The following is a 17,412-nucleotide window of genomic DNA, read 5'->3' as shown; positions in this document are numbered from 1 at the left end:
CCATAGTCAGTAAAGCATAGTGCTAAAAGCATGGGCTCTGTTCTCCATCAGATCTGGGTTCAAGCTCTGATTCTGCAAGCTTACTAGCTCTGTGACCTTAGATGATTTACTTCCCCTCTCTTTTAAGTTCCTCATTCAAAACACAGGGGTCCTTAGAATACCCATTTCTTAGGGCACTTATGAAAATTGAGATAAAGTACAGTGCCTGGCACATAGTTATTAATATAGTGTAGGCATTTCATACCAGTGGGAGGCTTGGGGTCATCCTAAGCCCTCAATACTAAGTTAACTACTACCTGTACTTAAGTATCAACAGTAACCAAATCATTTAAGGACAATTTTCTGCCATTTCCATTTCTGGCATCCTTTTAGTCTTCATTTCAGTGGCAGCAGAATTTTTATCAGGGGTGGGGAGTCCCCTATTCCAGAGATCGCTTCACTTTGGCATCGAGGTCCTGAGGACAGAGGAAGGACATTTCAGGGTGGTGGGGCTAGGGGGCACTCCCAGTGTGACTTGGTTATCACAGACTAAATCTCAAGATAATGATTCACATGCCATTCTTCTCAGCTTTTGGGACACTGCCTGTTGACTTAATTTTATTAAGTTAACACAGAAGTATTGTGTCATAAGAAGTAAGAAGATTAAAACCAGTCCACTGATTTGCAACCCTGGGCTTAGCATCTTTATAATAGCTTATACAGAATTCCAGTAAAACTGATAAAATGGAGTTATCTTGTTGAAGCAGAGGTAGGGGGCCTGGAAAATCACCATTTGCCTCCTTTCTCCTTTGAAGCATTTCTAAGGAACTCCTAGGATTCTGAAGAAACAATTTGATAAATGCTAATCTAATCCTGTTATGTAGTTGAAAAAATTAATTTTTGCCCAAAGTCACTGAACCAACTGAAGCACAATCTGGCCTAGAATGCCTCAAATCCCTTGGTTGGTTATTAACGAGTGCTTAAGAAGAGGAGATTAATTACAAAGTATGAATTGAGTAGCCTAGTATGTTCTTTCCTACCCCTAAATCTACTAACTCCTGTTATATATTTAGTTTCAGGACTAGGGAGAGTTCAGAAGCCTATCTAAAAGGTCCTTTTCAGAAGTCCTGAGTTGAGACCACTTCCTCGGGCAGAAGATTCAGGAATCAGATGGGCGGGTGTAGGGGCACTGGGCAGTGGTGGAAGGGGAACTTGCAGGGAGGGTTGGGAGAAGCCTCCAGAGACTGGCTACTCCCATGCTGCCTTGGTTTGGCCATGTAGATGATCTGGGAAGATATTCTCTGCTTGTTGTGCTTGCTAGAGTTGAGAATGGAATAAAAATGTGAAGACTTTTTTTCTCCTTCCCAACAGCTCACAAAGAAAGTGAACAACATCGAGACCGGCTGGGCCTTGGGGGCCACCTTTCACCTGCTGCAGTCTCTGGGCATTTCCCACTGAGGCCACACCATTCCTCTGAGGCCTGCATTTGCCAACATTTTTAAAGGGATAATGAGAGAGGAGAGGATTCTGTTGTGTTCTGAGCTAGTCTGGGGGCCACCTGGACTGAAGCCCAGCAGCTGGTTCCACCAAGAGGAAGGGGCTTTTGTAGACAGGTCTTGCCCTTGGGTCTAGAGATTTGGGTTTAACTAAATTTACACATCAAATGTGAACTGTTTCCTAACCACTCTTCATGCACAGCTGGTACCAGAATCTAAATCTTTGAGGTTCCTTGTGTATTAGAGAGCCAAAAGTCACAGCTTTGGAACTTAACGTTGGGGAACCCAGGGATGGAACCATGGCAACCAAAGAAAAATCTCATTTCAGCCCTTTTAGTGCCTCATTCCTTTGAACATTTTCATTATCCTCTTAGATGTTAAACTGATGGCAGGCCCATGACCTATTGACACCGGTATTTTTCCTACACTTTGCCCTGTCCCACCTTTACTTCCACTCCCCTGCCCTTAAAGAAAAAGGTTTTGCTTTCCACGTGTAATTCAAAGAGAAAAACGCCGTATCTGAAGTTACACGATCCCACTTTGTGTTAGCGCCAACCCAGCCAGCTGAGAGCAGCCATTCTAAATCTCTGGAGAGCAACTCCTTATTGGCCAGAAGGGGGACATCCAGTTAAGGGGACAGGTTTTGGGAGGGTGTGGCTGCCTTGTACAGATCACCTTCTTTTAATCAAATTTTTATCAGTCAACCCTCAGATTAATGGACATATCCAGTCTTATATAAGGTGTATGTGTGTGTTTTCAGTGCAAATACCTCCTCCTAGGCTCGTGTTTATATTATCATCCTAAACTTGTGTTTTCTAATACAGCTATACCCTGGCTTCTGGTAAGAGGCCTGTGGGTTTGCTTTCCAAGGATCTAGATTTTGGTAATAGCCCCTTTCAGCTTGCCCTTTTATTCTCTTTATAGCAGTGTCTCTTTCTGCCCTGCCCCTTAGCTAGCATCCTCTACATAGTTGTCTAGTCCCAGGGTTTCTGATACCCTTCTTGGTGACACCTAACATTTGACTTAGTTGGCCATCTTGGCCCACACCATATAGTGGATGCTCACTTTGAATATTCAGCATTCAATTTTGTGAATTATTTCCCCTAAAGTCCATTATCTTGTTCTCCCCCACATGACCATCATTTGCTTGTCTACCCAATTGATTGATCTTGGACTTGGAAGATCTTCCTGTAGTCTGGCTCTTTACCTCCAGCTTCCTTCCAGCAGAATTGTACCTCCACACACTTGTAGCTTCCACAGTAGACTCAGCTTTTTCACATATACTCAGCCCTCACACCAGTTCCCATTGAACCTTATTTTTAATGGTATTTCACTGAGTCAAGAAATATTTAACATCTGATTTGTGTAAATAACTAGGCAAATTTCTATATACTTATCCCCCCCCCAAATTTTTCAATTCTATGTAGCATTTTTTTCATTCTTCACACTAATGTTTAATTATACTGAGGTCACCTTTATACCTATTCTCTTCCTCCAAAAATGCTAAAACAGAATGAAATAATAGAATCTTTAGAGTTGGAAATAGCTGAAAAATGTAATCCAGCCTTCACCCATTGCAGTCCCTTAATGCTTCTAACTTGTTGTCACCCAGTTTCTGTTTAGGCATGTTTCCAGACAACTCATTCCACTTTGGGACTGCACTGATGTTAAAAAAAAATCTCTCCCCCAGTCTTACTTCTGCTCTAATCTCTCCTTCCACAGTCTTTTGGTGTTTTGAAGAAAACAGCTCCTAAAAAAAAAAAAGGAAAGAAAGAAAACATCTCCTAAATCCCTTACATTCTCTTTAACATACCACTTGACCTCTGGACCTTCCCATCTTTGTCCAAAGAGAAGGCCGTTAGAAACAGTCTTCATACACTAAATGTTCTTCAAGATTAGGGACAGGGAATCCCCGGGTGGTCCAGTGGTTAGGACTCCATGCTCTCACTGCCGAGGGCCCAGGTTCAGTTCCTGGTTCGAGAACTGAAATCCCATAAACTTCACTGGGGGAGACCATTTCCCATTAGAAGCCAAGTTTTCCCAAGAGATAAGCTGTGTTCACTAAAGACTCCTCCAGCTTGATGGGTGAGATTTCCTGGTCTTTTATCACCACAGTTTATCTCTGAAACTTTTTTTTATAAAGGCCACATGTTGTTCAGCTGACTCCTTTAGTCATCCCAAATACTTCCAGAACTCTTGGGTAGATGCATTATAACTCCAGAAATGTTGCTACATATTTTCTGATAATCTTGATTAGAACATCTGGAGAATTAGCCAGTTTATCCATTATAGGAGCAATTTGGAGTGAGAATTTTTATTTCTTACAAAAAAGTTTGTCTATAATATTCTTTCTGCCGCTAGTACATTTTTTGGGCCTCTTACTAAGAGGTCCTACAGGGTCTAATATTGGTGATTAGGTTTCCTTTCTGTAAATATATTATATATTTCAAATACTTAGGACAAGGCCTGGCACATAGTGGATGTTGTATGTGTGTTTTCATCAAAACATCCTCTGTGGGTTATGGAGGTCCTTGCAAGGTGTGCCTTAAAATTCATGTCTTGCCTGATTTTGTTTGCATACTTTTGTAGAGTCCATGTTCTTTTTACCTTTCCATTTTCTTATGAAAGATGACCTTTTTTCCCTACAGTGACCTTTCTGGACTTTGCCAGTAGTCACCCAGCTTTTCCCAGAGCTGCCATCTTTCATTCTGGGCACATTTTTCCTGAGATTCCAGGAAGACCTGCAACATTCATGTTTTTACTCTAGATCTTACAAATTTTCTGCATTTACCTGAAAAGCTTCTCTGTGGTAACACATTTCCCATTCCTTCAAAAAGCAGACTGTTATCTTCTCCTTTCATATTCAAATCAGACTTCTGGGCAAGATATTCTTTATGGCATACAAATCCAATGGATCCAAAAATCTCTTTGATAGGCATCTTGGGTACTGTGGGCGAAGCACTTCAAAACCGCAGAGTAAAGCATCCCGCCCCCTTCCCAGGTCAGCCAGCAGTCTGCAATCAAACATGAACAAATTCTGCTGCTAATCAGATTCTTTTCTTTTGACCTGGTTCCTGAGGTCTTTTAAACTGTGCAATGAAATTATTTATTGTTTTATGACAGAATACAGTGGTGTCCCACAGAGGAGCCATCGATGAAAAATGGTGCTGTGATAAGGAAGTAATAACTAGCATTTTAAAATTTGGCTTCCTTTTAAGAAAGTCTAATATATCTATAACAAAGGTTAAAGCAATTTGTCTTATTTTACATTCTAGCATTATTAATTTTAAAATAGCAGTTCTAACAAAAATGCATCAATTGACTTTCTAATTCTTGTCTTTATCAAAAAAACAACTGTATAAATTTACAACCAGCATTTTTAAAAAGTTGTATAAATCTTTTTCAAAAAAGTTGTTAACAAATGAAAATGAATGAGACGGCACCTTAGCAATTTTTGTTTTACATAATAAAAATTTCTTTTCAACCAAGTCATAGTCTTCCTTTGGTTTTTCCCCTTGGTTTGGTTGATATGCCCTCCTCACCATAAATTATCACTCATCCTTTGGCCTCCAAAAGTTCATTAAGCAGAGGAGAAATAGAGACTGCAGAATTCTAATGTAAATTTATTAAATTTTGAAATGACGTGGTCTTGGAAAAAGATGTTCAATATTCATTTTTCATCAACATAATCTCCAGAAGAAGAGTATTCATTTGCTTGCAAAGGCCATAATCTGTTCCTAGAGATAAAATGAAATCAAGTGAGTGATACTCTTGACATTTTTAGGTATGAAGGCAGGTGAAGATAGTACTTTAAAATATTTAAAGTGATTGAAGCAAAAATTGGCAAAAGTTCCAGACAGATTCTCTTTCCAAGTCCCTTCAAAGTAACTTTTAATGGAAGTTTCTCAGGAAAGAAGCTGGACAGCAGCAAAAAGAGTTGAAGTATCTTTAAGAGTCCCTACTCGCTATTTTATATAGAGTTACTGTTTCCATGTGGGCTAGCCCCAAAAAGGGCAGCAGGGACATTTCTGCTCATAAGCACTGGGGAAGGTATTCAGATAAAGATGATAATTTAACAGCCAAGAAAATTAATTCAAAGAAATTAAAGAGTCATTGGCTGAGTCATTCCTCAGTAAGCAAGATTCTTGGAGATCTGGGAGAGCTCTCTTACTTTGAGTGGAGACACTGCATTTGTAGCCTGTAAGCCCCAGGTCCTGAGCAGCACGAGGGGGGTGGCCCTGGTGGAATAGAGCCTTTTCAGTAGGTCCGTAGCAGCCAGAAGAGCGGTGTTGTGGCGCTGTCGGTCTGTTTCATAACTTGTGAGGTGGCTCATGGAGCCTGGAGGGAAAAGGCAAGGTTACCTCCCTAATTCTGTACTGCTGTTTTCTTTCCTAGCAAACCAGATGCATTTATGCCCACTACATCTGGCTCCCGAGGAGCCATTTTCCTGATCTTCCTGTATTATATGAGCTCGATATACTTCTCCAGGGTACACTGAATCCTTACCTAAGTCTCTGCCATTGAAGGCTGCAGTACTGAGGTGATGGAGCAAGCTGGAGATATCCCCAAAGCCCATGTTGACACCTTGTCCTGCAAGTGGATGGACCCTGTGGGCTGCATCCCTAAGAATAAAGCAGAGTTCAGGTGTGGCCTCGAGCCAGAGGGAAAAGAGAGCGGCTCTGCTGTTACCGTCTTACCCAATGAGGGCCAGCCGAGGCCGGACGTACTCGGCAGCATGTCCCAACCCAAGAGGAAACAGGACTCGGCTTCTGGCGTCCACCCTGGCTACACTGGGGGGCAGCTGGCGAGCTGAGACTCTAGTGGGCTTCAGAAAGGCAACTGCGGACTGCAGCATGGAGCCAGCTGAGTCGATGAAGTCTGTGTGGTTCACATCACTCCACTGAGTAGTAGCATCGACCACAAAACAAAGTGAAAGTTCATCAGCGATTCCAGCAGGGAATTAAAACATTCAACAAGGCAACCATTTTATAACCACAGTCAAGGGTAGTGGTACCACAAGTGACAAGCCCCTCAAAAGAATGCAAAATGCAATTCCCCATCACTCCCCACAAGCTGTAGGACCAAGTCAAGCTGCTCATGAGCTGCCCCTGCCTACCTCTGAGTTTCATCTTTCACCATTCCTAGCCCTCAAAATGCACGTGCCAGCCACAAAGTAGCGCTCTCTACAGCATGCTCTTGATTCCACACACCCCTCTGCTTAGAATGTCACCTCAGTTCTAGTTCACCACGGGAACACCTAGGAGTATCCAGAGCTATCATCGCTGTGTAAACCTCCCTCCAAACCATCCTCTGTGTCTGTTGTCCTCCAAGCACCATAGTATAGTATCCTATGCAAACTCTACCACTGCACCCTAACTCATTTCTGTGTCCTTTCTCACTTGACTTTGAGCTTCCTGAAAGCAGGGACTATATCTCACTTGTCTAACGCCAGCGCCATCTACAGAGCAGCACCCATAACTTGCTGAATGAATGTACTGCAAAGGCCTTATGCCAGGAACACACACTAAGTGACCCAGAAAGGGTCATCATTTATCTTGGAAGTCCCTTTACTACATTTAGTTCCTTTTGTTCTTGCTGGCTTCTGTTAAAAATTATCAAAGTATTATCGCTTCAAAAAAAGTTACTTATCCAAGTAACTTCCACCCAGGCAGCTGTTTCAGTCAGCAGAGCAGCAGCCCACAACCCTCAGAAGGGCACACAAGCCAATTTCTGTAGTTTTACATTTTCCTGAAGCCTCTCCCCCATGTAATCCAGATCAAGTGGTATAGGTCCAAAGGGGCAGTGTGTTGATTGTTCCTTTCTTCTTGCTCAGAACCACCTTTCTGTATCTATCCCTGCAACACACCATCGGCAGGTGATACTCACAAAGGCGGAGTTAATGGCATCCACAAACTCCTCCTCCTCCATGCTGACCAGCTCTGCTGCATGTTCATGGGATGTGGACCAAACCAAGGAACTCAGAGTGTCTGAGAGCTGTTTTGGAAGAACATCAATGCCAAGGGCTGACACTTCGGTTCCTAAGAGCTCACAGGCATGAGGGACAGACAATAAGAAGGGGTAACAAACCTAGTCTGAGCATAGTCCCTCAAAACCAGCAAAAGGCTGAGTGGAGTGAGGTTCTAAAAGGAGAAGAGTTGACATGTTTAAGAAGACAAGCCAGAAGGACTTCTTACCGGAAGCAGAGCAATGGGCCCAGAGGGGAGAAATCTCTGCCAAGCTACATTGTTTTCGGTGGCCTACAACACACAGGAGAAGAGTCCTTGTCAGAAGTGACCGGTACCAGTTAGGCATGAGCAGGGCCCCCGATGGTGGGCTCAGGATCCTACCTCCGATAAATGCAGAGTAGCCACGACAGCGGATTGGTCATAGTTCCAGCTAACATTCCGGATTCCCGCAGCCTGCCGAACTCCTGAGTTGTGACCGTCTGCACCAATCTGCGTGCAGACAAGAGCCTGCTGAGTGTGCCAATCTCTTCATTAACAACACTATTCCAGAAGGTTGTCCCTGCCTCCTAAAAGTTTCCTCTAGTTCCAACTGCTAGCAAGCCCATCTGGGGCAGGCAACTCTTTATCACGCCTGCCTCACTCCCAGCTCCTAGAGGAGAAGCCCTACATAAGCAATCCCAGACAGACCACAGCTGGACATCTGACCCAAGCAGGGCCAGCCAAAGTTAAACTCAGCCGAAGTCTCTTCACCCTGAACTAGACAGCAGTAAGGCAGACACTGGGGTCGAACAGTCCTGATGCAAGGCTGAGAATGGCTGCCATGGAAAAGGGGAAACTGACGAGCAGCAAGAAAAAAAAACGGGAGAAGCAAGATGAGTGGCTGCAGGATTCCTGAGAGCGGGGGAAAGGGCTCATTTTCTGACCCTCAGATTCCTGTCCCTGTAAGGCCAGCTATCCTCTATGTCAAGACATACGATGGTCCGAGAGACTGCCTCCTGTAGAGCATTTACAATAGGGCCATCCTCACTGGAGCTGGTCTGAGTGGGTCCAGGTCTTTAGAGCCAAAAGCTTTGCCTCAAATCAACTTCAACTATAGCTAAGATCTAAAGCAAGAGACCACAGACTCTAATAAGATGTGGATATGCAAGACCCCTGGCAAAATAAGAATCTTCAACTACCAACAATTTGGTCTGGAGGGTTCTGCCATCACCTAGGGTAATATGAACCCAAGGGCTGGAGTCTGCCATGGAAAATGGATACGGCCAGGTATAGCTGACTGCTCTGCTCTTGTAGAGAACGGTCACTCGGTCTAGGGAGGTCAGAAGAGAGAAAGCAAAACATTAGACAGTTGGCCCACAGGCTGAGGAAAAAACTCAGTAACTAAATAAAGCAAGGTCTCAAGACAGCTTATCTTTATCTTATCATTGATTTTAGGTCTTTAAACCTAAAAAAATAACCCATGTGCTCAATGTTATGGTCTAAGAGCTGGTAAAAGACAGAGGCCACAGGGATCAATCAGCGCGTGCCCTCACCGGGCACTCTTTCTTTTTCCCCACACCCCTGCTCCTCCGGTTTCACTCTGTGCCCAAATGAGCCCACATGTGCGTTCACAACAAACAGGGCGGGGAACACCACAGGCTTAAACAAGCTCTAGATTGCAGAAGGTTTTCCTTCTCCCTGGAAGACATTTTACTTTTCTGATCATAAAAACTATATGTTTATTACTTTTTTACTTAGTGTAAAAATCTGAACGACAAATAAAGGTTTAAAAGAGGGGCGGGGAATCACCTTTAATCATACCACTCAGACATAGCTACAGCTAAAGCTTTGTTCTGTTGCTTTTCAGGTAATTTCCTATGTTTGTACATGCACACACACCATTCCCCCTCACACACACACACAAGTGGGATCATACAACAGACTTTTTTTTCACCAGTATACTGTGGGACATGTTTCTAAGTGACTGTTAGATCTAAGTTATCTTTAAAAGATACATGGAAGTTCATTCCATGGATGAACCATTATCTTCATATCAAAAAGCATTTAAGTTGCTTCCAATTTTTCTCCCTCTAGAACCCTGAAATATCTATAAAACATATATATATGTATATATATATATGAAGGGAATTTATACCCAGGCTACACAAAGAACCCTTATAACTAAAAAATTAAGACAATCTAGTTCTAAATGGGCAAAAGATTCTTAATAGACACTTCTCCAAAAAAAACACACAAATAGCCAACAAGCATCTGAAAAGACACTCACCATTATTAGTCACCAGGTAAATAAAATCAAAGCTACGAGACACCACCTCACAGTTACTAGGATGACTATTAAAAAAAAAAAAAAAAGAAAGAAAGGCTAAGGGGAATAAGTGGTGGCAAGGGGTGGAGAAATTGGAATTCTTAAAATTGTTGGTGGTAAAGTGACATGGTGCAGCCTCTCTCAAGTTTGGCAATTTATGACAATGTTAAACATAGAATTATTACATGACCCAGCAATTCTAGTCCTAAGTGTCCACCCAGAAAAAATAAAACATATATCCACGCAAAAACCTGTACACAAATGTTCCTAGCTGCATTCACAACTACAAAAGTAGAAACAACCCAATGTCCATCTGCTGATGGATGGATAAATAGTGTGATATATCCATGAGAGACTGGAGTACTGACACATGCTACAACATAAATAAACCTCAAAAGTATATTAAGGGACAGAAGTCAGACACACAAAAACACACATTGTATAATTCTACTTAAATGTCCAGAAGAGATAAATTCTGAAAAACAGAAAGTCACTGAATTGTACGCTTAAAATGGGTGTACACTTACTGGTATGTAAGTTATACCTGAGTAAAGCTGTTTTAAAAAAGAGAGAGAAAGAACAACCCTGAAATAACCCTCAGCGGGCTTCTTTATGGTGAACATCAGTATCTATAGAAGGGGTCCTTCCAGTAAGTCCCAGGATAATCCTAAGACAGTTCTCCTTCCAAACAGTGCCTGGAAGACGGGAGAGTCAGGTGCCTCACCTGACACAGCCTCCAGCTGCTTAGTGAGAGCATGCATGATGACGTCGTTCTCCACTATATAGCCCATGTCATCTAAATTATCCTTATCAAACATTATCAGGGCCTCTGAGCAGGCATCCCACACCTGGAAACACAAGGGGAAAGCATGTATTACAACCCAAGGAAAAGGAGGTATTACTCTAATCAGAAACTGAGCATTGCTGTCCCAAGGGACTGAGGCAGAAAAACCCCCAGGTGTCAGTCCCTCTGGCAGGAGATGTACAGTAAGAAGAAAATTCTCTTGTGAATGCTTCCCTCCTACTTCCTGAGATGGAGTGTAAAGTCTGCCTGAATTCTTCCCACATTTACAGAAAACCTGAAGAATGTGTACTCTATTATTTTAACTCAAGACAGACTGAGATATCTTGCCAAAAGTGATAAAGGAGGCACCTGCATTCGCCGAAAGGCTCTGTATCTCATGTTGCAGATGTGGTCCCAGGCACCAAAACCTATAAGAAAAAAAGAGCAACATATAGACTAGAGCAGTCTCATGGGACCTACATCCCTCCTGGGTCTCCCTTTGTCCCTTCTTCCTGTTGAGTGAGAGATTGTTCTCAGTGTTCAACAATAGTTTGGTGCTAGGGGCTAAGCGACTCTGTTCCCCAGTTCTGATTACACAGCATGGAAAAAGACCCAGCTTTCATGATCAAAGGTCAAATCACATTAAGAGGGAGAAATAATAAAGGAAATTAAATCCATATTGTACTTTCTCTTCACCATCCTACTAAGGTTACAAAGTGTTACAAAGTCATCATACTGAGTTACAAAATCCTACTGAGTTACAATAAAAGTGTTACAAAAATCATCCTACTGAGGTTACAAAGTATTAGTCACTCAGTCTTGTCAGACTCTTTGTGACCACATGGACTTTAGCCCATCAGGCTCCTCTGTCCATGGAATTCCCCAGGCAAGAATACGGAAGTGGACTGCCATCCCCTCCTTCAGGGGAATCTTCCCAAGGACTGAACCCAGGTCTCCCTCACTGCAGGCAGATTCTTTACTGTCCGAGGCACCAGGGAAGCCTGAGGTTACAAACTCCCTAGATAAAGATGATTTTTTGTTTAAATCTAGAGAACCAAAGCAATTCTTTCATTGAGATGTTTACTGAGCACTTATTATGTGCCAGATACACTTCTAGGTATGAAGCACAAAGTGGGAAACCAGACAAATCTCAGCCCTTCAGCAGCTGACATTCTAGCTGGAGAGACAGACCAAAAAAAAAAAAAAAATCATAATATCAGGTACTAAGTGTCATAAAGAAAAATAAAGCGGTATAAGGGGCTAGAGAATGATGCAAGAGTCTCATTTCAGATGGGATGGTTCTACATAGGCTGGCTCGAGGGAGTAACATCCGGCAGAGACCTGAAGACAATGTGCTAACTGTGCACACATCCATCTACACCCTAAAAGCATTTAGCATTCAGGCTCCCCAGCCCCACAGAAGGCTGACTCTGGGAATAAAGAGGATGCTGTTACTAAGCGAAGAGTCACAATTAGTTCATATAGTTTCAATTCCACCAATTCATAATGACCCAACATCACAAATGATGTCTATATGGACCCACATGTCTGCAGGAAGTCTTCCTCAGATCGGAAGTTGACACATGAACAGTTCTTGGAATCTTCAGCTATGTACTAGACTTACCAACCCCACCCTCCTCTCCCAGGCATCTCAGTGAACTCCCTCCTTGCCAGATGCCTTGCTGATTCTGCCCTTCTGGAAAGTCAAAGACAGGAGACTGGCTCTATGACAGAGGATCTTCTACTCACTACTGAGAAGGGTTGCAGAGCCAGGGGAGATGGAGCTGACCCTGTTGCTGTAAGTTTCTGGCAATTCCCCCAGTACTTTCTTTGGACCTGCTTCTAACAACAGGATTTTCTTGTCACAAAAGTGAATATCATGTCCTAAAAAAAAAGAAGAAGAAACAAAATGTTATATCATTTTAGAAAAATCAATTTATTCTCTCGTTTCCAAGAGAAGTATCATATTAACTAATTCCTTAGTGCTTAAGATACAAATTTCTTACAGAACACATAAAAAGGGAACATCATACAGAGTCCTAAGCAGTAACATACAGCAGCTTTTCAGTCATGTAAACCACCCTGCTCGTGGCAATAAGAACTCTCCAGACCAACCCCTGCCACGCGCAAAGAAGCAAATAATGGCATAACCCATAACAAGGGAATAGAATGCCCTAGAAAAGAAAAAGGAAATAAGGCGGCAGTATTTAGATAGTTAGTTACAAACTTAAAAGTATTAAGTCACTAAAAATTACAAATCCTGTTCAACAGAAAAATAAAGCTAACAAAATTCACTGTGGCCTCAAGATTAAGCCAAAGATAAAAAAGCTTAAAAAAGAGGGCCAAAAAAATACACCAGTGGTGCTGAAAACTCTGGTCCTAAAACATCTGTACAGTGAAGTAAAAAGAAGACTTGGAGACTGTGGTACTGGGTGACTAGCACAGACAAGATCCTCCACAGTGCCTCAGAAAAAGAGGCAGGGGAAAAGGTAAGCAGGAAGCTGCCACTACCAAGATAGGAGAAAACACCTGTGATGGAATTAGGGGAGAGAAGAAACGCTGCAGGTTTTACGTAGTAATGGTCAGGGAAACCCCTCAAACCTTGACCCCTCGTTTTATTTTGGAATGTAAATGAGAAAAAAAGGCGCTACTGTAATATACAACAAAGAAAGGGTGAAAATCAAGGGCAGCTCCGGTGGGAGAGGAAGAGAGGAGCGCTGAACCGACCAGCTCGGCATGGCGCCCCCTGCCGTGCGGCAGCGGTTCTGCTCCGAAGGATGGGAGCCCCGGCCCTGGCCGCGCTCAGCAGAGCGGGTGGTTTCTGGTCCCTCACCTCACCTCACCTCACCTCACCTCACCTCACCTCACCTCACCTCACCTCACCTCACCTCTCCCGGCCTTGATCTACCAGCAGCCGCTCCCCCACCGGAAGCCCCCGCCACCTGCTCCCTGTGGAGCCTACTCGCTGAAGCCTCGCCTCCACAGCAGTGTTCTTCATACCGTGCTCGCATGCCTCCGCCCCCAGGAGAGGTCAGTTCTTTGTTCCTCTAGGGTAGCTTTCATTTCAATCTTCCTTCTGTTCGTAATCCCCTTTGCTGGATTCTAAACTCCTTGGGGGCTAGGAATTCTTTTCTTATTGCAATAATGTCCCCAGCAATATATGCTGTTATCTCCTCAACCCACAAAGAGATACTCAATGTCTTAACAGACATTTTTCTTCAATGACAGATCAGGAAACATTTAGGAAAAGAGTCAGATTTCCATCCCATACTTGTCCAGGGGAACAGAAATAGCAAAAAATAACAAAAATACATATTTTAGGCTATAATATCATTATAGCCTCTATAATGTTTATGTTAAAGCACAAACATGTATGACTTAGCTGTTGATTGAATTAAATGAAATTATGAATTATAGGTGAATATCTAAATTTTAACCTTGAAATCATTTCACTCTATAAAGAATCCAAGTTAGTTTTATCAAATGACAACCTAGTGCCATAATAATTTGTCACATTTATGAATAACAAGATTATTATATTAATAGTTTACTTTTTCCAGCATATCTAAAAGCAAAGTTCCATAGAATCACTATTACCATTATCATCACTGCTAATGTTTATTAACTCCAAATGCCTCATGCAGAGAGTTAACTCATTGGAAAAGACCCTGATGCTGGGAGGGATTGGGGGCAGGAGGAGAAGGGGACAACAGAGGATGAGATAGCTGGATAGCATCACCAACTCGATGGGCATGAGTTTGAGTAAATTCCGGGAGTTGGTGGTGATGGACAGGGAGGCCTGGCGTGCTGCGATTCATGGGGTCGCAAAGAGTCAGACACGACTGAGCGACTGAACTGATATGCCTGGTGCAATTATATATGGTTTACTATAGTATCTTCTGATATAATCCATACCACAATTTTATGAATAAAAAGTTATTCTGTCCTAATTTTAGAGATGAGAAAAATCAATGTACAGAAATTGTAAGTAATTTATACAATTTTACCCAGATAGAATTAGAGACAAGACCAAGGATTTAACTACATGCAATCTCATATGAAGACCTGTCACTTCATCATTTAACTTCCTTTAGAGGAAGTTTCCTTCTTATTTAAAACAATCATTGGACTGGAAAAGAAAATCAGAAGCTCTGGATTTTAATCCCAGCTCTCGCAGTTTCTAGTTTTCATCACCCACAAATGCATACATAACATTACGTACTTTATAAATTTCCTTTGGTCAAAAAAAAAAATTAAATCCCCAAGCACATGAAATAGTCAGGGTCATTACTTTATTTTTCAGTATTTTATTTTTAGCTATTTAATATCATGTTTTAGGAAACTCTCTTGGAAAACAATTACTGAAGAATAGCATTTACAAGTAACAATGCTGAGAGGGAAATAGACATTTCAAGCCTAAAACATAAACTAATGTGAGTTTAAAGAAGAAAAGAATCAAGGAAGACATAAACTGGTCTATAGGGAAATGTGAAGAGGCCATGGAAAATTTTCACTTTTAAAGCAGCTATCCAAGATTAAGTGGATGTCAAAATGTAAAAGTTGATCACCATACAACCTATTAACAAAGAATATTTTTGGGGATATAGGCCATGATGATCAAGGGGAGACACTAGCAAGCACAGAATCTCAAGCAGGTTGATTACTTGACTCAGCAGGACCTCTCCAAGGACAGAGTCTCCTTACCCTGTTCATATTTTATATGAAAAAAGTAGAGGCTTGCTCACTGAATAAATTGTACCAAAGACTTACAAATCTCCATTGAGCTTCAGTTTTCATGTTTTAGCAGTCAGTATTTTCTTTGAGCTTTTAAAACAGGAAATTAGCTGATATGTGAATTTTTTAGGGAAAACCTACGCTTGGGAGGTTTGACTTACTTAGAGGCAGTGACTCATAACCTGGGGTACTCAGCCTATGACCTCTCTTTTGTAAACTTACACAGAGAATTGTCTTGCAAGTATCTGCTTAAAGTCAGCCTTGAATTAAGCAATTCATACTTCTATGGGAAAAAAAAAAAAACACAGAAAAACGAACAATTACAAAACAGAATTCTCTATGCTTATAAAAACGTTCCGACCTTGGGATGTGGGCAAATGGGGTGAGAAAAAGAACAAAACAGGAAGGGAAAAAAGCTAAACAAAGAAAACAGCACAACACCAAATATTAATGAAATTAGCAAACAACTCAATAAGACTAAAAAACTTTTCAAGTACTGAACAGACATTTCGCCAAAGAAGATACACAAATAACCAATAAACACATGAAAGAATATTCATCATTAGTCATTAGGGAAATACAAATCAAAACCAGGAGATGTTACCTCACACTCACTGTTATAACTAGTAACAAAAAGACAATACAGTGCTGTCCAGGATGTGGAGAAATGAGACCTCTCATTTATTGCTGGTGGGAATGTAAAATGGTGCAGACGCTCTAGAACACTGGTAGTTCTTCAAAACGTTAAGCAGAGTTTATCAAATGACCCAGAAAATCCACTTCTAAGAGTATATCCAAGATAACCAAAAATACATATTCACACAAACAAAAGCATGTAGGAGAAATAATTAGCATTATTTGTTATAGCTCCAAAGGGAAAACGACTCAAATGTCTATCACTTGGTGAATGAATAAACAAAATAGGCTATATATATATCCACCCAAAATATTATTTATTATTTGGCAATAAAAACAACAAAGTACTGGCACATGCTGGGCTTCCCCCGTGGCTCAGCGGCAAAGAATCCACCTGCAATGCAGGAGGCTCGGGTTCGATCGATCCCTGGGTTGGGAAGATCCGCTGGAGCAGGGCATGGCGACCCGCTCCAGTATTCTTGTCAGGAAAATCCCATGGACAAAGGAGCCCAGCACGCGACAGTCCATGGGGCCGCAAGACTAGGAGGCGACTGAGCACGCACACACTGACATATGGCTGCAACCTGGATGATTCCTGAAAACATTAAGCAGATTCCACGTATATGAGAAAGTCCTGAAAAAGCCAATCTATAGAGACGAAAAAGTACATGAGTGGTTGCCTAGGGTACTAGGGTGAGGAAGATGGGGGAGAGGGTGGGCTGCATGGGCAGTGACTACTAACGGGTTCGTGTTTCTTTGGGGGGCGGTGATAAAAATGTTCTAAGATTCATTGTGGCAATGGCTGCACAGCTCTACGAATAAACTAAAAATCATTACATTATATGCTTTTAAGTGGGTGAAGTTTATGGTATGCAAACTATATCTCAATGAAGCGGTCTAAAAAACAACAAGAAGAAAACCGCCTAACCTAGCTCAGTAGACAACTGCCGGATGACTTCGGTGTCCAGACCGAAATAACCCTGGGCGGGTCTGTGTACCCACGTGTTGGAAGGACACTTACGGTCCCTCCCACTTTTGACCCTCCGGAATTCTGAAGGAACAAACGTTTGCCCCCGAGGTCCTTCGGTTCCTCTGCGCAGGAAATGGACCACAAGGTGTGCAACACTCAGGCTTTGGGCAAACAGTGCCAGGGCTCCCACACTCCTCATCGTTCCTTCAACGGCCTCGCTCCCCGCAAATACCGGCCTGCAGATGCGCTTACCTAAGGCACAAGCCATAGCGGCGCCTACCAGGCCTCCCCCTGACACCACCACATCGTACACGTTGTCCGCCGAGGCGCCAGCCCACCTCCGGCAGGAGACCCGCGGGCCCTTCTGGGCAGCGGCAAAGACAGCGCCCCACCGGACCCTGGCCAGGTGGGTCACCATGGCGCTGACCTGCGCCGTATCTGAGCGACTGAACTGAACGGAACTGAACATGCCCGCCTTAGGCAGCACTTCCGGAGATGAGCCGTCCAATCACCAGCCGCTAGAGTTACGATCTTAAAACCGG

The 17,412-nt window shown here is 42.6% G+C and overlaps 2 protein-coding genes across 6 annotated transcripts in view; one reads left to right on the top strand and one right to left on the bottom strand.

Moving 5' to 3' along the window:
- The window catches only part of ENTPD5 (ectonucleoside triphosphate diphosphohydrolase 5 (inactive)), a 31,438-nt gene extending 27,827 nt beyond the window's left edge, over positions 1-3,611 (top strand). For all 4 annotated transcript variants that reach the window (XM_065941515.1, XM_065941514.1, XM_065941512.1 and 1 more), the window contains one exon: positions 1,351-3,611. In XM_065941515.1, coding sequence (XP_065797587.1) covers positions 1,351-1,437 — 87 coding nt within the window. In that variant the 3' untranslated portion in view covers positions 1,438-3,611. The remainder of the gene's footprint in view (positions 1-1,350) is intronic.
- Positions 3,612-5,078: 1,467 nt separating this feature from the next.
- Positions 5,079-17,338, bottom strand: COQ6 (coenzyme Q6, monooxygenase). 2 transcript variants are annotated; one of them, XM_065941509.1, is made up of 12 exons: positions 17,123-17,338; positions 12,280-12,414; positions 10,900-10,958; positions 10,471-10,594; positions 8,620-8,750; positions 7,823-7,930; positions 7,670-7,732; positions 7,362-7,520; positions 6,173-6,375; positions 5,982-6,097; positions 5,647-5,813; positions 5,079-5,212 (listed from the first exon to the last, which is right to left on the bottom strand). In XM_065941509.1, exons 1-12 carry the CDS (start codon positions 17,286-17,288, stop codon positions 5,183-5,185), a joined length of 1,461 nt encoding a protein of 486 aa, XP_065797581.1. In that variant the 5' UTR covers positions 17,289-17,338; the 3' UTR covers positions 5,079-5,182. The 2 variants fall into 2 exon arrangements, with proteins under 2 accessions (XP_065797581.1, XP_065797583.1); XM_065941511.1 differs by having other exon boundaries at positions 7,362-7,469.
- Between the last annotated feature and the right edge of the window lie 74 nt (positions 17,339-17,412).

Source organism: Muntiacus reevesi, chromosome 7, assembly GCF_963930625.1.
Source record: "Muntiacus reevesi chromosome 7, mMunRee1.1, whole genome shotgun sequence".
Classification (NCBI taxonomy): domain Eukaryota; kingdom Metazoa; phylum Chordata; class Mammalia; order Artiodactyla; family Cervidae; genus Muntiacus; species Muntiacus reevesi.
This window is presented reverse-complemented; position numbering and strand designations above follow the sequence as displayed.